Raw genomic sequence first — 25,746 nt, forward strand, 5'->3', positions numbered from 1 at the left:
ATACCAGACAGTCAGTGTGGTGTATAGTCTGTACAGTATATACCAGACAGTCAGTGTGGTGTATAGTCTGTACAGTATATACCAGACAGTCAGTGTGGTGTATAGTCTGTACAGTATATACCAGACAGTCAGTGTGGTGTATAGTCTGTACAGTATATACCAGACAGTCAGTGTGGTGTATAGTCTGTACAGTATATACCAGACAGTCAGTGTGTGGTGTATAGTCTGTACAGTATATACCAGACAGTCAGTGTGGTGTATAGTCTGTACAGTATATACCAGACAGTCAGTGTGGTGTATAGTCTGTACAGTATATACCAGACAGTCAGTGTGGTGTATAGTCTGTACAGTATATACCAGACAGTCAGTGTGGTGTATAGTCTGTACAGTATATACCAGACAGTCAGTGTGGTGTATAGTCTGTACAGTATATACCAGACAGTCAGTGTGGTTTTATTATAACATGGTTAGTTTTGAAGAAGCCGCTTGATGCAGAGTGAATGTTATCATCTACGCTTAGTTACCATAATCAATTCCAACGTCTTAAAATCCATCACAAACAAATTCATGTTTGTCTCAATTAATTTTTCTTTAAATATGGACTGATCAAAGGTTATAATAATGGTATCCTAAATATTATAAGGTGAACCAACAGTATTACTTCCCAACACTGAGGCCCCATGTACCTCATTATTACTCCCTAACACTGAGGCCCCATGTACCTCATTATTACGTCCTAACACTGAGGCCCCATGTACCTCATTATTACGTCCCAACACTGAGGCCCCATGTACCTCATTATTACTTCCCATCACTGAGGCCCCAATAACCTCATTATTACTTCCCAACACTGAGGCCCTATCAACCTCATTATTACTTCCTAACACTGAGGCCCCATGTACCTCATTATTACGTCCTAACACTGAGGCCCCATGTACCTCATTATTACGTCCCAACACTGAGGCCCCATGTACCTCATTATTACTTCCCATCACTGAGGCCCCATGTACCTCATTATTACTCCCTAACACTGACGCCCCAATAACCTCATTATTACTTCTTAACACTGAGGCCCCATGTACCTCATTATTACTTCCTAACACTGAGGCCCCATGTACCTCATTATTACTTCTTAACACTGAGGCCCTATCAACCTCATTATTACTTCCCAACACTGAGGCCACAATAACCTCATTATTACTTCCCAACACTGAGGCCCCATGTACCTCATTATTACTTCCCAACACTGAGGCCCCAATAACCTCATTATTACTTCCTAACACTGAGGCTCCATGTACCTCATTATTACTTCTTAACACTGAGGCTCCATGTACCTCATTATTACTTCTTAACACTGTAACACTGAGGCTCCATGTACCTCATTACTTCCCAACACTGAGGCCCTATCAACCTCATTATTACTTCCCAACACTGAGGCCCCATGTACCTCATTATTACTTCCTAACACTGAGGCCCCATGTACCTCATTATTACTTCCCAACACTGAGGCCCCATGTACCTCATTATTACTTCCTAACACTGAGGCCCCATGTACCTCATTATTACTTCCCATCACTGAGGCCCCATGTACCTCATTATTACTCCCTAACACTGAGGCCCCATGTACCTCATTATTACTTCCCAACACTGAGGCCCCATGTACCTCATTATTACTTCCCAACACTGAGGCCCCATGTACCTCATTATTACTTCTTAACACTGATGCCCGATGTACCTCATTATTACTTCTTAACACTGAGGCCCCAATAACCTCATTATTACTTCCCAACACTGAGGCCCCATGTACCTCATTATTACTTCCCAACACTGAGGCCCCATGTACCTCATTATTACTTCTTAACACTGAGGCCCGATGTACCTCATTATTACTTCTTAACACTGAGGCCCCATGTACCTCATTATTACTTCCCAACACTGAGGCCTAATGTACGTCATTATAATTTCCTAACACTGAGGCCCCAATAACCTCATTATTACTTCCCAACACTGAGGCCCCATGTACCTCATTATTACTTCCCAACACTGAGGCCCCATGTACCTCATTATTACTTCTTAACACTGAGGCCCCATGAACCTCATTATTACTTCTTAACACTGAGGCCCTATCAACCTCATTATTACTTCCCAACACTGAGGCCCCAATAACCTCATTATTACGTCCCAACACTGAGGCCCCATGTACCTCATTATTACTTCTTAACACTGAGGCCCCATGTACCTCATTATTACTTCCCAACACTGAGGCCTAATGTACGTCACTATAATTTCCTAACACTGAGGCCCCAATAACCTCATTATTACTTCCCAACACTGAGGCCCTATGTACCTCATTATTACTTCCCAACACTGAGGCCCCATGTACCTCATTATTACTTCCCAACACTGAGGCCCCATGTACCTCATTATTACTTCTTAACACTGAGGCCCCATGAACCTCATTATTACTTCTTAACACTGAGGCCCCATGTACCTCATTATTACGTCCCAACACTGAGGCCCCAATAACCTCATTATTACTCCCTAACACTGAGGCCCCAATAACCTCATTATTACGTCCCAACACTGAGGCCTCTGTCCCTATCCTTTAACATTATGGTCTTCTGCTAGCCTGGTCACGGATCTGTCTGTGCTGTCCTGTTAATTCCCCGCGGTCAGGAGTTGGCATGGCAACACAGACCGATCTGGGATCAGTCTAGTCCTCTGTCACTATCCCAGTGAAATATTCCGCTTGCTGATGTAGGGGTAAGCCTAGATGAACCTAAATCGTCCCAAATGACACCCTATATAGTGCACGACGACGCAATCTCAATTGCACTCCACCCTAGATGGGAGGAATACCTACAGCACATTGGGAAAGTATTCAGACCCCTGGAGTCTTATTCTAAAATTGATTCAATAAATAAACATCCTCAATCTACACACAATACCCCATAATGACATCACAATACCCCATAATGACATCACAATACCCCATAATGACAACGCGAACACAGGTTTTTATACATGTTTGCAAATGTATTGGAAAAAAAAAAAAACAGAAATACCTTATTTACATAAGGATTCAGACCCTTTACTATGAGACTTGAAATTGAGCTCAGGTGCATCCCGTTTCCATTGATCATCCTTGAGATGTTTCTACAACTTGATTGGAGTCCACCTGTGGTCAATTCAATTGATTGAACGTGACTTGCAAAGGCACACACCTGTCTATGTAAGGTTCCACAGCAGAAACCAAGTCACGAGGTCAAAGGAATTGTCCGTAGAGCACCGAGACAGGATTGTGTCGAGGTACAGATCTGGGGAAAGGTACCAAATCATTTCTGCAGCATTGAAGGTCCCCAAGAACACAGTGGCCTCCATCATTCTGAAATTGAAGTTTGGAACCACCAAGACTCTTCGTAGAAGATTGCTCGGCCAAACTGAGCAATTGGGGGAGAAGGGACTTGGTCAGGGAGGTGACTAAGAACCCGATGGTCACCGACAGAGTTCCAGAGTTCTTCTGTGGAGATGGGAGAACCTTCCAGAAAGACAACCATCTCTGCAGCACTCCACCAATCAGGCCTTTATGGTAGTGGCCAGACAGAAGCCACTTCTCAGTAAAAGGCACATGACAGCCCACTTGGAGATTGCCAAAAGGCACCTAAAGGACTCTGACCATGAGAAACAAGATTCTCTGGTCTGATGACACCAAGAATAAACTCTTTGGCCCGAATGCCAAGCGCCATGTCTGGAAAAAAACCTGGCACCATCCCTACGGTGAAGCATGGTGGTGGCAGCATCACTATTGTGAAGCATGGTAGTGGCACCATCCCTACGGTGAAGCATGGTGGTGGCAGCATCATGCTGTGGGAATGGTTTTCAGCAGCAGAGACTGTGAGACTAGACAGAATTAAGGAAAAGTTGAACGAAGCAAAGTACGGAGAGATCCATGATGAGAACCTGCTCCAGAGCGCTCAGGACCTCAGACTAGGGGGAGTGGTTCACCTTCCAACAGGACAACGACCCTAAGCTCACAGCCAAGGCAACGAGGTACATAGGGCCTCAGTAGTGGGAGTGGTTTTGGGACAAGTCTCAATGTCCTTGAATGGCCCAGCCAGAGCCGGGACTTGTACCCGATCGAACATCTCTGGAGAGACCTGAAAATAGCTCTGCAGCGACGCTCCCCGTCCAAACTGACAGCACTTGAGAGGATCTGCAGAGAATAATGGGACAAACTCCCCAAATACAGGTGTGACAAGCTTGTAGAGTCAAACCCAGGAATACTCCAGGCTGTAATCGCTGCCAAAGGTGATTCAACAAAGTACTGGGTAAAGGGTCTGAATACTTATATAAATGTGATGTTTCAGTTTTTCTAAAAAAAAATACTTTTTCCTTTGTCATTATGAGGTATTGTGTGTAGATTGATGAGGGGAAAAAAACAATTTAATCAATTTTAGAATAAGGCTGTAACGTAACAAAATGTTGAAAAAGTCAAGGGGTCTGAATACTTTCTGAATGCACACCTATGTGAGAATGCTATTCATTGACTACAGCTCAGCGTTCAACACCATAGTGCCCTCAAAGCTCATCACGAAGCTAAAGAACCTGGGATTTAACACCTCCCTCGGGAACTGGATCCTGGACTTCCTGACGAGCCCCCCCCCCCCCACTGGGGAGGGTAAAGCAACAATCACATCCGCCATGCTGACCTTCAACACAGGGGGCCTCTCAGAGGTGTGTGCTTAGTCCCTTCCTGTACTCCCAGTTCACCCACAACTGTGTGGCCACGTAAGACTCCAACACCACCATCAAGCTGACGACACGACGACGGCCTGACGACGGCCTGACGACGGCCTGACGACATCTTTGCACGTTCAGGTCATTTATTTGATCTCATATTTAAAGTCATAAGGCTCTATATCAGGAAGGAAAGCCCGGGAAAATAGTTCAAAAGACTCCAGCCACCCTAGTCATACTGTTCTCTCAGGCTTCCCGCACGGCGGAGCAACAAGTCTGACACCAGACTCCCGAACAGCTTCTCTCCCCAAACCATAAGACTGCTAAATAGCTAACAAAATGGCTACACAGACGATCTGCATGGACCCTTCGGTTTTAAACATGAAAACTGGAAAATGTTGGCCCGGGGGGCTCTCTCCCTCCGTCTCTATCATACTTCCTTCCTGTGATTCTGCATACCACACACATTATCACACCCAGGCCTGGCAGCATACTGAGAGGAAACCAATCCATTCTACAAGTCTGTATCAGATAGGAAACAGGAGGGAGAAGAGAGTTAATAAGAGACAGCGGTAGAGAATGGTAGAGGCTGATACGAGTATGTCATGAGCTCTAGGAAACAAAATGTCAAGTTTAGTGGGTGCAACACTCAGAGATTAATACTAAAGTACCTCAACAACAGTCTTCAAGTTAAAGTCTTAAAGTGACTGGTCGAACCCACACTAGCGCACTACATACTTAAACTGCATTTTACTCATCATTGTTTTCTATTTACCGCATACCGTTTAATTAAAGGAACGCTGTAGTGGCTCCTGATTGGCTGAGCAAGTTTGGCGGGGCCGGGTGCAGGTGGATGCATTACATTAAACCAGCCTGATATTAGCTCATTTCCAATGTGATTCATTTATCTAAACTCTGAATAGAATAGGAATGGAGTTAACGGCATACTCTGGCTGGTTATAGACCTACTCAGGCTGGGGTTATAGACCTACTCAGGCTGGGGTTATAGACCTACTCAGGCTGGGGTTATAGACCTACTCAGGCTGGGGTTATAGACCTACTCAGGCTGGGGTTATAGACCTACTCAGGCTGGGGTTATAGACCTACTCAGGCTGGTTATAGACCCACTCAGGCTGGTTATAGACCCACTCAGGCTGGTTATAGACCTACTCAGGCTGGTTATAGACCTACTCAGGCTGGATATAGACCTACTCAGGCTGGATATAGACCTACTCAGGCTGGATATAGACCTACTCAGGCTGGATATAGACCTACTCAGGCTGGATATAGACCTACTCAGGTTGGTTACAGACCTACTCAGGCTGGTTATAGACCTACTCAGGCTGGTTATAGACCTACTCAGGCTGGTTATAGACCTACTCAGGCTGGTTATAGTCAGACTATCACATTAGACGTATACCATAGCCCACATAACCAGGTAGCCTAGTGGTTAGAGTGTAGAATTGGCAGGTAGCCTAGTGGTTAGAGTGGATGGGCGGCAGGTAGCCTAGTGGTTAGAGTGTAGAGGTGGCAGGTAGCCTAGTGGTTAGAGTGTAGAAGTGGCAGGTAGCCTAGTGGTTAGAGTGTAGAAGTGGCAGGTAGCCTAGTGGTTAGAGTGTAGGGACGGCAGGTAGCCTAGTGGTTAGAGTGTAGAGGCGGCAGGTAGCCTAGTGGTTAGAGTGTAGAGGTGGCAGGTAGCCTAGTGGTTAGAGTGTAGAAGTGGCAGGTAGCCTAGTGGTTAGAGTGTAGAAGTGGCAGGTAGCCTAGTGGTTAGAGTGTAGGGACGGCAGGTAGCCTAGTGGTTAGAGTGTAGAGGCGGCAGGTAGCCTAGTGGTTAGAGTGTAGAGGAGGCAGGTAGCCTAGTGGTTAGAGTGTAGAGGAGGCAGGTAGCCTAGTGGTTAGAGCGTAGAGGTGGCAGGTAGCCTAGTGGTTAGAGCGTAGAGGTGGCAGGTAGCCTAGTGGTTAGAGTGTAGAGGAGGCAGGTAGCCTAGTGGTTAGAGCGTAGAGGTGGCAGGTAGCCTAGTGGTTAGAGTGTAGAGGTGGCAGGTAGCCTAGTGGTTAGAGCGTTGGGACCAGTAACCAGCAGGTAGCCTAGTGATTAGAGCATTGGACCAGTAACCAGCATGTAGCCTAGTGATTAGAGCGTTGGACCAGTAACCAGCATGTAGCCTAGTGATTAGAGCGTTGGACCAGTAACCAGCATGTAGCCTAGTGATTAGAGCGTTGGACCAGTTAACCGAAAGGTTGCTGGATCAAATCCCGAGCTGACAAGATAAAAATCTGTAGTTCTGCCCCTGAGTAAGACTGTTAATCCACCGAAGACGTAGATGTTGATTAAAGCCCCTGATTCAGAGGGGTTAAATGAGGAAGACACAATTCAGCTGAATCCATGCCCAAATCACTGGCTGTCTCTCAGTAGCTCTATAACGTTTACTACATTTAGCATGTTTAATTTAGTTCTCTGAGAAGCAAGTTCATTTTAAGTTGTGAGATTTGGTTCATGTAGAGATAACATTACGATGTTGCTACCACACAAGTAAACAAAAACCAGCAAAATATTCGCAGCAAAATATTCGCCAGGAAGTTCTACAAAACGAATTTCCATGTGAAAATATGCAGCAAAATTGGCCAATGGTTTGCCAGGAAGTTCTACAAAACGAATTTCCATGTGAAAATATGCAGCAAAATTGGCCAATGGTTTGCCAGGAAGTTCTACAAAACGAATTTCCATGTGAAAATATGCAGCAAAATTGGCCAATGGTTTGCCAGGAAGTTCTACAAAACGAATTTCCATGTGAAAATATGCAGCAAAATTGGCCAATGGTTTGCCAGGAAGTTCTACAAAACGAATTTCCATGTGAAAATATGCAGCAAAATTGGCCAATGGTTTGCCAGGAAGTTCTACAAAACGAATTTCCATGTGAAAATATGCAGCAAAATTGGCCAATGGTTTGCCAGGAAGTTCTACAAAACGAATTTCCATGTGAAAATATGCAGCAAAATTGGCCAATGGTTTGCCAGAAGCGTGTTTATTCGTTTAGGGTAGATCACAGGAATAGGTTACCATTTGGGATGCACGACCGTGCGACTGCCAAACACCAGTCAGTGATCCCAGAGATCTCTCTCTCTCTGACCCAGAGCATTCTTTTCTTTTCAAGGTCACATACGTCATCACACACACACACACACACACACACACACACACACAGTAGAACAGTTAAATAGAGCCCTATTGTGTTTCTCTAGATGATCAGTGATAGATTACTGGGTAAAGCTAGTTCCTTCACTAGGCTGTACACTTTCCACTGGTTGAGTCCAAAATGGCACCATATTCCCTATATAGTGGACTACAAAAAGCACACCCCACTATGTTCTTCTACCTCACTTCAAAGTTCTCTATGGCCAATAAATATGTGGACACCTGCTCGCGGTACAACTCATTCCACGGGCATTAAATATGGAGTTGGTTCTCCCCCCTTTGCTGCTATAACAGCCTCCACTCTTCTGGGAAGGCTTTCCACTAGATGTTGGAACATTGCTGCTATAACAGCCTCCACTCTTCTGCGAAGGCTTTCCACTAGATGTTGGAACATTGCTGCTATAACAGCCTCCACTCTTCTGGGAAGGCTTTCCACTAGATGTTGGAACATTACTGCTATAACAGCCTCCACTCTACTGGGAAGGCTTTCCACTAGAGGTTGGAACATTGCTGCTATAACAGCCTCCACTCTACTGGGAAGGCTTTCCACTAGATGTTGGAACATTGCTGAAGGGACTTTCTTCCATTCAGCCACATGAGCATTAGTGAGGCAAAACACCAGTCTCAACGTCAACAGTGAAGAGGCGACCCCCGGGATTCTGGCCTTCTAGGCAGAGTTGCAAAGAAAAAGCCATATCTCAGACTGGCCAATAAAAAGAAAAGATTAAGATGGGCAAAAGAACACAGACACTGGAATGAGGAACTCTGCCTAGAAGGCCAGCTTCCCGGAGTTACCTCTTCTCTGTTGATGTTGAGACTGGACAGAGGAACTCTGCCTAGAAGGCCAGCATCCCTGAGTCGCCTCTTCACTGTTGACGTTGAGATGGGTGTTTTACGAGTACTATTTAATGAAGCTGCCACTTGAGGACTTGTGAGGAGTCCATTTCTCAAACTAGACACTCTAATGTACCTGTCCTCTTGCTCAGTTGTGCACTGGGGCCTCCCACTCCTCTTTCTATTCTGGTTAGAGCCAGTTTGCTCTGTTCTGTGAAGGGAGTAGAACACAGTGTTGAACAAGATCTTCAGTTTGGTAATTTCTCACATGGAATAGCCTTCATTTCTCAGAACAATAATAGACTGACGAGTTTCAGAAGAAAAGGTCTTTGTTTCTGGCCATTTTGAGCCTGTAATCGATCCCACAAATGCTGATGGTACAGATACTCAACTAGTCTAAAGATGGCCAGTTTAATTGCTTCTTTAAATAAGCACAAACATTTTCAGCTGTGCTAACATATTTGAAAAAAGGTTTTCTAATGATCAATTAGCCTTTTGAAGGTTGCTGATAATGGGCCTCTGTACACCTAAGTAGACATTCCATTAAAATGCTGACGTTTCCAGCTACAAGTCATTCTCAACATGAACAATGTCTACACTGTTTTTCTTATCTATTTGCTTTTCTTTCAAAAACAACAATTTCTAAGTGACCCCAAACATTTGAATGGTAGTGTGTACAATCACACACACACGTAAATAAAATAAAAAACATGGCCAAAAGATTGTCCACAAAAAAATTCTACATAAACTCAGCAAAAAAGAAACATGAAGAACATGCACCTGTGGAACGGTCGTTAAGACACTAACAGCTTACAGACGGTAGGCAATTAAGGTCACAGTTATGAAAACTTAGGACCCGAAAGAGACCGTTCTACTGACTCTGAAAAACACCAAAAGAAAGATGTCCAGGGTCTCTGCTCATCTGCGTGAACGTTCCTTAGGCATGCTGCAAGGAGGCATGAGGACTGCAGATGTGGCCAGGGCAATAAATTGCAATGTCTGTACTGTGAGAGGCCTAAGACAGCGCTACAGGGAGACAGGACAGACAGCTGATTGTCCTCGCAGTGGCAGACCACATGTAACAACACCTGCACAGGATCAGTACATCTGAACATCACACCTGGGGGGAAGGTACAGGACGGCAACTACTGCCTGAGTTACACCAGGAACGCACAATCCCTTCATCAGTGCTCAGATTCTCAGCCTATTGCAGACAGAGGCTGGACTGAGGGCGTGTAGGCATGTTGTAAGGCAGGTCCTCAATAGGCTGCTAGAGGCTGGACTGAGGGCCTGTAGGCCTGTTGTAAGGCAGGTCCTCACCAGACATCACCGGCAACAACATCACCGGCAACAACAAAACCCACCGTCGCTGGACCAGACATGACTGGCAAAAAGTGCTCTTCACTGACAAGTCGCGGTTTTGTCTCACCAGGGGTGATGGTCGGACTGTGTGTGATTTCCTGCAAGACAGGAATGTCAGTGTTCTGCCATGGCCAGCGAAGTGCCCGGATCTCAATCCCACTGAGTACGTCTGGGACCTTTTGGATCGGAGGGTGAGGGCTAGGGCCATTCCCTCCAGAAATGTCTGGGAACTTGCAGATGCCTTGGTGGAAGAGTGGGGTAACATCTCACAGCAAGAACTGGCAAATCTGGTGCAGTCCATGAGGAGGAGATGCACTGCAGTACTTAATGCAGCTGGTGGCCACACCAGATACTGACTGTTACTTTTAATTTTGACCCCCCCCCCTTTATTCAGGGACACATTATTCAATTTCTGTTAGTCACATGTCTGTGGAACTTGTTCAGTTTATGTCTCAGTTGTTGAATCTTGCTTTGTTCATACAAATATTTACACATGTTAAGTTTGCTGAGAATAAATCCAGTTGACAGTGAGAGGATGTTTCTTTTTTCTGAGTTCACTCACACACAGAGACCACCTCCCTTTTTTCAACATTGTTATTTTACAGCCTAATTCTAAAACAGATTTCTCCTTTGCCAAGATAACACATCCACTGGACATATCAAGAAGCTGATTAAACAGCATGATCAGTACACAGGTGCACCTTGTGTTGGGGACAATAAATGGCCACTCTAAAATGTGCACAATGCCACAGATGTCTAAAGTTTTGAGGGAGCGTGCATTTGGCATGCAGACTGCAGGAATGTCCACCAGAACTGTTGCCAGAGAATTTAAAATTAATTTCTCTACCATAAGCCGCCTCCAACGCCATTTTAGAGGCTTACTCACCAGACATGTCCCCCATTGAGCATGTTCGGGATGTTCTGGATCGATGTGTATGACAGTGTGTTCCAGTTCCTGCCAATATCCAGCAAATATCCAGCAGCACAGCAATTTTTTTATTTTCTACATTTTTAATTGTACCCTTATTTAACTAGGCAAGTCAGTTAAGAACAAATTCTTATTTTCAATGACGGCCTAGGAACAGTGGGTTAACTGCCTTGTTCAGGGGCAGAACGACAGATTTGTACCTTGTCAGCTCGGGGGTTTGAACTTGCAAGCTTCCGGTTACTAGTCCAAAGCTCTAACCACTAGGCTACCCTGGGCTACCCTAGGCTACCCTGCTGCCCCAGGCTACCCAACGCCTTCTAAAGAACTATTGTAAATGACAATTGAGTGGGCCAACATTAAAAAAGGCCACAATCAACTCTATATGCGAAGGATATGTCGGGCTGCATGAAAGCAAATGGTTGTCATACCAGATACTGACTGTTTCTGATCCACTGCCCTACCTTATTAAAGCATCTGTGACCAACAGATGTATATCTGTATTCCCAGTCATGTGAAATCCATAGATTAGGGTCTGATGAATTGATTTTAATATGACATGAAATGTAATTCAGTACCATTGTTTCTTTTTCCGTTTATATTTAGCATTTAGCAGATGCTTTCATCCAAAAACGACTTAGACTCGTGTGTTCATACACTTTACGTATGGGATGGTCCCGGGAATCGAACCCACTGCCCTGGCGTTACAAGGCTCCATAAATCTACCGACTGAGCTACAAAAAGGACCACATTCTAAAACATGTATAATACTTTATCAGATCCATGGAATATAAAACTAGGCCACAAATCAAAACCGAAACCAATACACCATCGTTCAGTCATAAAACTGTCCTCCTAACTCATCTGAAAACCAAACTGTGGAAGCCCTCCAAACCCTGAGAGACAGAGGATAGAACAGCTCACATCCAGCATTAAGAGATATGTTTCAGCCTAACGCAACGCAACAGGAGCAGCTTATTGTCTGTTGTGACAGAGGGGTGAGGAAGAGAGGGGTGAGGAAGAGGGGTGGGTGAGGGAGAGAAGGGGTGTGAGGGAGAGAAGGGGTGTGAGGGAGAGAGGGGTGTGAGGAAGAGGTGAGAAAGAGGGGGGTGAGTGTCATGGGAAGGAGGAGGAATGAGTCATTTACAATAGTTCTTTAGAAGGCGTTGGGTGAGAGAGAGAGACAGACAGAGGACGTCTGTCTAGTGTGATATAAACAGATTCACTCTGACTAATACAGATCTGCCTAATCAATTACAAGCGTCACCTACAACTGAGAATCACACATCAAACAAAGAATGCAGTGGTGACCCATATATTCACAACATCATCAACAGTGGTGACCCATATATTAACAACATCATCAACAGTGGTGACCCATATATTAACAACATCATCAACCCATATATTAACAACATCATCAACCGTGGTGACCCATATATTAACAACATCATCAACCCATATATTCACAACATCATCAACAGTGGTGACCCATATATTCACAACATCATCAACAGTGGTGACCCATATATTCACAACATCATCAACAGTGGTGACCCATATATTCACAACATCATCAACAGTGGTGACCTATATATTCACAACATCATCAACAGTGGTGACCCATATATTCACAACATCCTCAACAGTGGTGACCCATATATTAACAACATCATCAACAGAGGTGACCCATATATTCACAACATCATCAACAGTGGTGACCCATATATTAACAACATCATCAACCCATATATTCACAACATGATCAACAGTGGTGACCCATATATTAACAACATCATCAACCCATATATTCACAACATGATCAACAGTGGTGACCCATATATTAACAACATCATCAACCCATATATTCACAACATGATCAACAGTGGTGACCCATATATTCACAACATCATCAACAGAGGTGACCCATATATTCACAACATCATCAACAGTGGTGACCCATATATTAACAACATCATCAACCCATATATTCACAACATGATCAACAGTGGTGACCCATATATTCACAACATCGTCAACCGTGGCGACCCATATATTAACAACATCATCAACCCATATATTCACAACATCATCAACAGCGGTGACCCATATATTCACAACGACATCAACAGTGGTGACCCATATATTCACAACATCGTCAACAGAGGTGACCCATATATTCACAACATCGTCAACAGAGGTGACCCATATATTCACAACATCGTCAACAGAGGTGACCCATATATTCACAACATCGTCAACAGAGGTGACCCATATATTCACAACATCGTCAACAGAGGTGACCCATATATTCACAACATCATCAACAGAGGTGACCCATATATTCACAACATCGTCAACAGAGGTGACCCATATATTCACAACATCGTCAACAGAGGTGACCCATATATTCACAACATCGTCAACAGAGGTGACCCATATATTCACAACATCATCAACAGCGGTGACCCATATATTCACAACATCGTCAACAGCGCTGACCCATATATTCACAACATCGTCAACAGCGGTGACCCATATATTAACAACATCATCAACCCATATATTCACAACATCGTCAACAGAGGTGACCCATATATTCACAACATCGTCAACAGTGTGTAGCACAGACACACATTACAGTTAAACACTTTTATCCAGAGCGACTTATATAAGTGAGCGCATACATTTTCATACTACCGGTAGTCCCCAGTGGGAATCGAACCCACAACCCTGGCATTACAAATGCCGTTCTCTACCCATTAAGCCACATAGGACCGAACACACACACACACACACACACACACTGTCAGTCTCAGCTAGAGAGAAAAAATAAGGACAAGCACAACGTTAGTTTAAAGAGGTGTTGGCACAGGGTGACTTCATTACTTTCCACCAACTTGTTGAAATGTGTTTTGATTATATCCTGTTTTGGCCAGGCAGTTTTTTGAATAGTACTCTCCCAAATTTGAAAACAATCTGAACGTGACCCTGAATCAAAAAAAAAAAAACGATGGTCTTTCACCCGATGAGGTCGTTACGGTCTCTCCTCTCATCCCCCGATGAGGTCGTTACTGTCTCTCATTTCATCCCCTGATGAGCTCTAGCTCCAGTAGAACCCCCCCCACTCACCAACAGTACTATCTAGCTCCAGTAGAACCCCCCCCACTCACCAACAGTACTATCTAGCTCCAGTAGAACCCCCCCCACTCACCAACAGTACTATCTAGCTCCAGTAGAACCCCCCACTCACCAACAGTACTATCTAGCTCCAGTAGAACCCCCCACTCACCAACAGTACTATCTAGCTCCAGTAGAGACCCCCCACTCACCAACAGTACTATCTAGCTCCAGTAGAGACCCCCCACTCACCAACAGTACTATCTAGCTCCAGTAGAACCCCCCACTCACCAACAGTACTATCTAGCTCCAGTAGAGACCCCCTCACCAACAGTACTATCTAGCTCCAGTAGAGACTCCCTCCCTCACCAACAGTACTATCTAGCTCCAGTAGACCCCCTCACCAACAGTACTATCTAGCTCCAGTAGAACCCCCTACATACCAACAGTACTATCTAGCTCCAGTAGACCCCCCTCACCAACAGTACTATCTAGCTCCAGTAGAGACCCCCCTCACCAACAGTACTATCTAGCTCCAGTAGAGACCCCCTCACCAACAGTACTATCTAGCTCCAGTAGAGACCCCCCTCACCAACGGTACTATCTAGCTCCAGTAGAGACCCCCTCACCAACAGTACTATCTAGCTCCAGTAGACCCTCCCTCACCAACAGTACTATCTAGCTCCAGTAGACCCTCCCTCACCAACAGTACTATCTAGCTCCAGTAGAGACCCCCCTCACCAACAGTACTATCTAGCTCCAGTAGAGACCTCCCCCTCACCAACAGTACTATCTAGCTCCAGTAGAGACCCCCTCACCAACAGTACTATCTAGCTCCAGTAGAGACCCCCTCACCAACAGTACTATCTAGCTCCAGTAGAGACCCCCCTCACCAACAGTACTCTCTGGCTCCAGTAGAGACCCCCTCACCAACAGTACTCTCTAGCTCCAGTAGAGACCCCCTCAACAACAGTACTATCTAGCTCCAGTAGAGACCCCCTTTTCTATGGTATAAAATAGCTGTTGGCTTGACATTGTAAATAGTTTACTCTGAGAGATTCTAGGAGGATTAAACAACTGTCGGTAGCAGGTATGTTATCTGGATTAGGAGGTGCTCATTGGTCAATTTAATAAAAATGGAACACTAGTCACTTTAATTATGCCACTTCAACAATGTTTACATATCTCACATTACTCATCTCACATGTATATACTGTATCCTTCACTATTACATTTACATTTACATTTAAGTCATTTAGCAGACGCTCTTATCCAGAGCGACTTAGTCACTCTGGTCACTGCTCATCCATATATTTTATACTTATATATTCTCATCCCATTCCTTTACTAGATTGTTAGATATTAGGTTTTGTTGTGGAATTGTTAGATATTACCTGTTAGATAGTGCTGCTGCACAGTCGGATCGAGAAGCATTTCCCTACACTCACAATAACATCTGCTAACCATGTGACCAATAACGTCTGCTAACCATGTGACCAATAACATCTGCTAACCATGTGACCAATAACATCTGCTAACCATGTGACCAATAACATCTGCTAACACCATGTGTGTGACCAATAACATCTGCCAACCATGTGTGTGACCAATAACATCTGGTAACCATGTGACCAATAACATCTGGTAACCATGTGACCAATAACATCTGGTAACCATGTGACCAATAACATCTGCCAACCATGTGACCAATAACATCTGCTAACCATGTGACCAATAACATCTGCCAACCATGTGACCAATAACATCTGCATGTGACCAATAACATCCGGTAACCATGTGACCAATAACATCTGGTAACCATGTGACCAATAACATCTGCCAACCATGTGACCAATAACATCTGCCAACCATGTGACCAATAACATCTGCCAACCATGTGACCAATAACATCTGCATGTGACCAATAACATCTGCTAACCATGTGACCAATAACATCTGCATGTGACCAATAACATCTGCCAACCATGTGACCAATAACATCTGCCAACCATGTGACCAATAACATCTGCATGTGACCAATAACATCTGCTAACCATGTGACCAATAACATCTGCATGTGACCAATAACATCTGCCAACCATGTGACCAATAACATCTGCCAACCATGTGACCAATAACATCTGTATGTGACCAATAACATCTGCCAACCATGTGACCAATAACGTCTGCCAACCATGTGACCAATAACATCTGCCAACCATGTGACCAATAACATCTGTATGTGACCAATAACATCTGCCAACCATGTGACCAATAACGTCTGCCAACCATGTGACCAATAACATCTGCCAACCATGTGACCAATAACATCTGGTAACCATGTGACCAATAACATCTGCTAACCATGTGACCAATAACATCTGTCAACCATGTGACCAATAACATCTGCCAACCATGTGACCAATAACATCTGGTAACCATGTGACCAATAACATCTGCTAACCATGTGACCAATAACATCTGCTAACCATGTGACCAATAACATCTGCTAACCATGTGACCAATAACATCTGCTAACCATGTGACCAATAACATCTGCTAACCATGTGACCAATAACATCTGCTAACCATGTGACCAATAACATCTGCTAACCATGTGACCAATAACATCTGCTAACCATGTGACCAATAACATCTGCCAACCAACCATGTGACCAATAACATCTGCTAACCATGTGACCAATAACATCTGCTAACCATGTGACCAATAACATCTGCTAACCATGTGACCAATAACATCTGCTAACCATGTGACCAATAACATCTGCTAACCATGTGACCAATAACATCTGCTAACCATGTGACCAATAACATCTGGTAACCATGTGACCAATAACATCTGGTAACCATGTGACCAATAACATCTGGTAACCATGTGACCAATAACATCTGGTAACCATGTGACCAATAACATCTGGTAACCATGTGACCAATAACATCTGGTAACCATGTGACCAATAACATCTGGTAACCATGTGACCAATAACATCTGGTAACCATGTGACCAATAACATCTGCCAACCATGTGACCAATAACATCTGCCAACCATGTGACCAATAACATCTGCCAACCATGTGACCAATAACATCTGCTAACCACGTGACCAATAACATCTGCTAACCATGTGACCAATACAATTTGATTAGCAATTCACCCAACCCCAGATCAAAATAACTCAGTCAAATGACATTTGCTTCTCTCTTGCCTTAATTTAGCAACAAAGTGACTTTAATCTCCTTCAATGGATTTTCCAATTGAATTAGCAAATCAAGATATCACATGAGCCACTCTGTGCCGCGTTCAGTTTAAAATCATGCTTTTTGTCTTCCTGTGGGGGTCTGGTCTTGCTAGCTACCTGCTAAGGGTGGGGGGTGGGGGGGGTCACTGCTGTGTGTTCTGGTGTTGTGGGTTCAATCATGATATTGTGTGTTTTATTTGTGTGTTTTATGGTTTAGGATGCATGGTATATTCTGGTATGGTACAGTGGGTGAGTACAGTAGAGTCGTATTCCTACTTGCCATGGGTAAGTAGTATGGTATATTAGTATTATCTTACTTGCTGAGAGGGAGTACAGTATGGTATATACAGTATATATAGTATATACAGTATGGTATATACAGTATAGTATATACAGTATATATAGTATATACAGTATATACAGTATATATAGTATATACAGTATGGTATATACAGTATATACAGTATGGTATATACAGTATGGTATATACAGTATCATGCTGAGGGTGAGTATAGTGTTTACAGTACGGTCAGGTTATATTACTGAGGGTGAGTATAGTCTTTACAGTATGGTCTAGTTATATTACTGAGGGTGAGTATAGTGTATACAGTACGGTCTAGTTATATTACTGAGGGTGAGTATAGTGTATACAGTACGGTCTAGTTATATTACTGAGGGTGAGTATAGTGTTTACAGTATGGTCTAGTTATATTACTGAGGGTGAGTATAGTGTTTACAGTACGGTCTAGTTATATTACTGAGGGTGAGTATAGTGTTTACAGTACGGTCTAGTTATATTACTGAGGGTGAGTCTGGTGTATACAGTACGGTCTAGTTATATTATCTTACTTGCTGAGGGTGAGGGTGAGAGACTCCTCTGCTGCTCTGATCTTGTTCTGTGCCTCCACATGGGTCATGTCTTCTGCGTTGGTCTCCCCGATGGACACCACCCAATCTCCCACGCCCACACCGGCCTGGGTGGCCTTACCCCCGGGGGTCAGCTGTAGAGGGAGAGGGGAATGGGATTGTTGTTCTCAACTTTAAGATTACACTTTATTTTCTTTACAGCAACAACACAGAACAGGGGCGCTAACTCACACAGCAAAAACACAGGACAGGAGCTCTAACTCACACAGCAACAACACAGGGGCGCTAACTCACACAGCAACAACACAGGGACGCTAACTCACACAGCAACAACACAGGACAGGGGCGCTAACTCACACAGCAACAACACAGGGACGCTAACTCACACAGCAAAAAACACAGAACAGGGGCGCTAACTCACACAGCAACAACACAGGGGCGCTAACTCACACAGCAACAACACAGGGGCGCTAACTCACACAGCAACAACACAGGGGCGCTAACTCACACAGCAACAACACAGAACAGGGGGGCTAACTCACACAGCAACAACACAGGACAGGGGCTCTAACTCACACAGCAACAACACAGGACAGGGGCGCTAACTCACACAGCAACAACACAGGACAGAGACGCTAACTCACACAGCAACAACACAGAACAGAGGCGCTAACTCACACAGCAACAACACAGAACAGAGACGCTAACTCACACAGCAACAACACAGAACAGAGACGCTAACTCACACAGCAACAACACAGGACAGAGACACTAACTCACACAGCAACAACACAGAACAGAGGCGCTAACTCACACAGCAACAACACAGAACAGAGACGCTAACTCACACAGCAACAACACAGAACAGAGACGCTAACTCACACAGCAACAACACTGGACAGGGGCGCTAACTCACACAGCAACAACACTGGACAGGGGCGCTAACTCACACAGCAACAACACAGGGGCGCTAACTCACACAGCAACAACACAGGGACGCTAACTCACGCAGCAACAACACAGGACAGGGGCGCTAACTCACAGAGCAACAACACTGGACAGGGGCGCTAACTCACACAGCAACAACACAGGACAGAGACGCTAACTCACACAGCAACAACACAGGGGCGCTAACTCACACAGCAACAACACAGGGACGCTAACTCACACAGCAACAACACAGGGGCGCTAACTCACACAGCAACAACACAGGACAGGGGCGCTAACTCACACAGCAACAACACAGGACAGGGGCGCTAACTCACACAGCAACAACACAGGACAGGGGCGCTAACTCACACAGCAACAACACAGGACAGGGGCTCTAACTCACACAGCAACAACACAGGGGCGCTAACTCACACAGCAACAACACAGGACAGGGGCGCTAACTCACACAGCAACAACACAGGACAGGGGCGCTAACTCACACAGCAACAACACAGGACAGGGGCGCTAACTCACACAGCAACAACACAGGACAGAGACGCTAACTCACACAGCAACAACACAGGACAGAGACGCTAACTCACACAGCAACAACACAGGACAGAGACGCTAACTCACACAGCAACAACACAGGACAGAGACGCTAACTCACACAGCAACAACACAGGGACGCTAACTCACACAGCAACAACACAGGGACGCTAACTCACACAGCAACAACACAGGGGCGCTAACTCACACAGCAACAACACAGGACAGGGGCGCTAACTCACACAGCAACAACACAGGACAGGGGCGCTAACTCACACAGCATCAACACAGGACAGGGGCTCTAACTCACACAGCAACAACACAGGACAGGGGCTCTAACTCACACAGCAACAACACAGGGGCGCTAACTCACACAGCAACAACACAGGACAGGGGCGCTAACTCACATAGCAACAACACAGGACAGGGGCGCTAACTCACACAGCAACAACACAGGACAGGGGCGCTAACTCACACAGCAACAACACAGGGGCGCTAACTCACACAGCAACAACACAGAGGTGCTAACTCACACAGCAACAACACAGAACAGAGGCGCTAACTCACACAGCAACAACACAGAACAGAGACGCTAACTCACACAGCAACAACACAGAACAGAGACGCTAACTCACACAGCAACAACACAGGGACGCTAACTCACACAGCAACAACACAGGGGCGCTAACTCACACAGCAACAACACAGGACAGGGGCGCTAACTCACACAGCAACAACACAGGACAGGGGTGCTAACTCACACAGCAACAACACAGGGGCGCTAACTCACACAGCAACAACACAGGGGCGCTAACTCACACAGCAACAACACAGGACAGAGACGCTAACTCACACAGCAACAACACAGGACAGAGACGCTAACTCACACAGCAACAACACAGGGACGCTAACTCACACAGCAACAACACAGGGACGCTAACTCACACAGCAACAACACAGGGACGCTAACTCACACAGCAACAACACAGGGGCGCTAACTCACACAGCAACAACACAGGACAGAGCGCTAACTCACACAGCAACAACACAGGACAGAGACGCTAACTCACACAGCAACAACACAGGGACGCTAACTCACACAGCAACAACACAGGACGCTCACACAGCAACAACAGAACTCTCACACAGCAACAACACAGGGACGCTAACTCACACAGCAACAACACAGGGACGCTAACTCACACAGCAACAACACAGGGGCGCTAACTCACACAGCAACAACAGAGGACAGGGGCGCTAACTCACACAGCAACAACACAGGACAGGGGCGCTAACTCACACAGCAACAACACAGGACAGGGGCTCTAACTCACACAGCAACAACACAGGACAGGGGCTCTAACTCACACAGCAACAACACAGGGGCGCTAACTCACACAGCAACAACACAGGACAGGGGCGCTAACTCACACAGCAACAACACAGGACAGGGGCGCTAACTCACACAGCAACAACACAGGACAGGGGCGCTAACTCACACAGCAACAACACAGAACAGAGGCGCTAACTCACACAGCAACAACACAGAACAGAGGCGCTAACTCACACAGCAACAACACAGAACAGAGGCGCTAACTCACACAGCAACAACACAGAACAGAGACGCTAACTCACACAGCAACAACACAGAACAGAGACGCTAACTCACACAGCAACAACACAGGGGCGCTAACTCACACAGCAACAACACAGGGGCGCTAACTCACAAAGCAACAACACTGAAGCGGGCGCTAACTCACACAGCAACAACACAGGACAGAGACGCTAACTCACACAGCAACAACACAGGGGCGCTAACTCACACAGCAACAACACAGGACAGAGACGCTAACTCACACAGCAACAACACAGGACAGAGACGCTAACTCACACAGCAACAACACAGGACAGAGACGCTGACTCACACAGCAACAACACAGGACAGAGACGCTAACTCACACAGCAACAACACAGGGACGCTAACTCACACAGCAACAACACAGGGACGCTAACTCACACAGCAACAACACAGGGACGCTAACTCACACAGCAACAACACAGGGGCGCTAACTCACACAGCAACAACACAGGACAGGGGCGCTAACTCACACAGCAACAACACAGGACAGGGGCTCTAACTCACACAGCAACAACACAGGACAGGGGCTCTAACTCACACAGCAACAACACAGGGGCGCTAACTCACACAGCAACAACACAGGACAGGGGCGCTAACTCACACAGCAACAACACAGGGGCGCTAACTCACACAGCAACAACACAGGGGCGCTAACTCACACAGCAACAACACAGGGGCGCTAACTCACACAGCAACAACACAGAGGTGCTAACTCACACAGCAACAACACAGAACAGAGGCGCTAACTCACACAGCAACAACAGAGAACAGAGACGCTAACTCACACAGCAACAACACAGAACAGAGACGCTAACTCACACAGCAACAACACAGGGACGCTAACTCACACAGCAACAACACAGGGGCGCTAACTCACACAGCAACAACACAGGACAGGGGCGCTAACTCACACAGCAACAACACAGGACAGGGGCGCTAACTCACACAGCAACAACACAGGACAGGGGCTCTAACTCACACAGCAACAACACAGGACAGGGGCTCTAACTCACACAGCAACAACACAGGGGCGCTAACTCACACAGCAACAACACAGGACAGGGGCGCTAACTCACACAGCAACAACACAGGACAGGGGTGCTAACTCACACAGCAACAACACAGGGGCGCTAACTCACACAGCAACAACACAGGGGCGCTAACTCACACAGCAACAACACAGGACAGAGACGCTAACTCACACAGCAACAACACAGGACAGAGACGCTACTCACACAGCAACAACACAGGACAGAGACGCTAACTCACACAGCAACAACACAGGACAGAGACGCTAACTCACACAGCAACAACACAGGACAGAGACGCTAACTCACACAGCAACAACACAGGGACGCTAACTCACACAGCAACAACACAGAGACGCTAACTCACACAGCAACAACACAGGACAGGGGCGCTAACTCACACAGCAACAACACAGGACAGGGGCGCTAACTCACACAGCAACAACACAGGACAGGGGCGCTAACTCACACAGCAACAACACAGGACAGGGGCTCTAACTCACACAGCAACAACACAGGACAGGGGCTCTAACTCACACAGCAACAACACAGGGGCGCTAACTCACACACCAACAACACAGGACAGGGGCGCTAACTCACACAGCAACAACACAGGACAGGGGCGCTAACTCACACAGCAACAACACAGGACAGGGGCGCTAACTCACACAGCAACAACACAGGGGCGCTAACTCACACAGCAACAACACAGAGGTGCTAACTCACACAGCAACAACACAGAACAGAGGCGCTAACTCACACAGCAACAACACAGAACAGAGACGCTAACTCACACAGCAACAACACAGAACAGAGACGCTAACTCACACAGCAACAACACAGGACAGGGGCGCTAACTCACACAGCAACAACACAGAGGTGCTAACTCACACAGCAACAACACAGGACAGGGGCGCTAACTCACACAGCAACAACACAGGACAGGGGCGCTAACTCACACAGCAACAACACAGGGGCGCTAACTCACACAGCAACAACACAGAGGCGCTAACTCACACAGCAACAACACAGAACAGAGGCGCTAACTCACACAGCAACAACACAGAACAGAGACGCTAACTCACACAGCAACAACACAGAACAGAGACGCTAACTCACACAGCAACAACACAGAACAGAGACGCTAACTCACACAGCAACAACACAGGGACGCTAACTCACACAGCAACAACACAGAGGTGCTAACTCACACAGCAACAACACTGGACAGGGGCGCTAACTCACACAGCACCAACACAGGACAGGGGCGCTAACTCACACAGCAACAACACTGGACAGGGGCGCTAACTCACACAGCAACAACACAGGGGCGCTAACTCACACAGCAACAACACAGGGGCGCTAACTCACACAGCAACAACACAGGGGCGCTAACTCACACAGCAACAACACAGGGGCGCTAACTCACACAGCAACAACACAGGACAGAGACGCTAACTCACACAGCAACAACACAGGACAGAGACGCTAACTCACACAGCAACAACACAGGACAGAGACGCTAACTCACACAGCAACAACACAGGGACGCTAACTCACACAGCAACAACACAGGGACGCTAACTCACACAGCAACAACACAGGGACGCTAACTCACACAGCAACAACACAGGACAGGGGCGCTAACTCACACAGCAACAACACAGGACAGGGGCGCTAACTCACACAGCAACAACACAGGACAGGGGCACTAACTCACACAGCAACAACACAGGACAGGGGCGCTAACTCACACAGCAACAACACAGGACAGGGGCGCTAACTCACACAGCAACAACACAGGACAGGGGCGCTAACTCACACAGCAACAACACAGGACAGGGGCGCTAACTCACACAGCAACAACACAGGACAGAGACGCTAACTCACACAGCAACAACACAGGGGCGCTAACTCACACAGCAACAACACAGGGGCGCTAACTCACACAGCAACAACACAGGACAGAGACGCTAACTCACACAGCAACAACACAGGGACGCTAACTCACACAGCAACAACACAGGAAAGAGACGCTAACTCACACAGCAACAACACAGGACAGAGACGCTAACTCACACAGCAACAACACAGGACAGAGACGCTAACTCACACAGCAACAACACAGGACAGAGACGCTAACTCACACAGCAACAACACAGGGACGCTAACTCACACAGCAACAACACAGGGACGCTAACTCACACAGCAACAACACAGGGGCGCTAACTCACACAGCAACAACACAGGACAGGGGCGCTAACTCACACAGCAACAACACAGGACAGGGGCGCTAACTCACACAGCAACAACACAGGGCAGGGGCGCTAACTCACACAGCAACAACACAGGACAGGGGCGCTAACTCACACAGCAACAACACAGGACAGGGGCGCTAACTCACACAGCAACAACACAGGACAGGGGCGCTAACTCACACAGCAACAACACAGGACAGGGGCGCTAACTCACACAGCAACAACACAGGACAGGGGCGCTAACTCACACAGCAACAACACAGGACAGGGGCGCTAACTCACACAGCAACAACACTGGACAGGGGCGCTAACTCACACAGCAACAACACAGGACAGAGACGCTAACTCACACAGCAACACAGGACAGTAACTCACACAGCAACAACACAGAACAGGGGCGCTAACTCACACAGCAACAACACTAACTCACACAGCAACAACACAGGACAGGGGCGCTAACTCACACAGCAACAACACAGGACAGAGACGCTAACTCACACAGCAACACAGGACAGTAACTCACACAGCAACAACACCTTGGTCTATTAATGCCGGTCACAGACACAAGAAAACATTACGATTACCCATGAAACCCCACATTCTTCAGCCTTTCAGTTCAACCGATGAAACCCCACATACTTCAGCCTTTCAGTTCAACCCAAAAGTACAGCTACATAAATACAAGTGAAATGTAATAATCTACCACTTCCTCTCTCTGAGAAACAACAATCTAATCAGCCAAATGATACTGTCCTTATTCAAATATGGTTCCAAGACACACATGTAAAGCTGATCCAAAGGGGAAGACTAGGGGGATATCTAGTCAGTAACAGGGCTGATCTAGAGGAAAGGATATCTAGTCAGTAACAGGACTGATCTAAAGGAAAGGATATCTAGTCAGTAACAGGGCTGATCTAGAGGAAAGGATATCTAGTCAGTAACAGGGCTGATCTAAAGGAAAGGATATCTAGTCAGTAACAGGGCTGATCTAGAGGGAAGACTAGGAGGATATCTAGTCAGTAACAGGGCTGATCTAAA

General features: G+C 46.3%; 1 protein-coding gene across 1 annotated transcript in view; it reads right to left on the minus strand.

Moving 5' to 3' along the window:
• Window positions 1-8,731: 8,731 nt before the first annotated feature.
• Window positions 8,732-25,746, minus strand: part of LOC135570747 (PDZ and LIM domain protein 7-like) — a gene marked incomplete at its 3' end in the record, with an annotated part of 53,891 nt that continues 36,876 nt past the window's right edge. Inside the window, exons 3-4 of the mRNA XM_065016703.1 lie at window positions 18,287-18,438; window positions 8,732-8,981 (exon numbers count right to left, since the gene is read on the minus strand). Of these exons, the coding sequence (XP_064872775.1) occupies window positions 8,732-8,981; window positions 18,287-18,438 (402 nt within the window). The remainder of the gene's footprint in view (window positions 8,982-18,286; window positions 18,439-25,746) is intronic.

This window comes from Oncorhynchus nerka, unplaced genomic scaffold (assembly GCF_034236695.1).
Source record: "Oncorhynchus nerka isolate Pitt River unplaced genomic scaffold, Oner_Uvic_2.0 unplaced_scaffold_898, whole genome shotgun sequence".
In the NCBI taxonomy this organism is placed as follows: Eukaryota; Metazoa; Chordata; class Actinopteri; order Salmoniformes; family Salmonidae; genus Oncorhynchus; species Oncorhynchus nerka.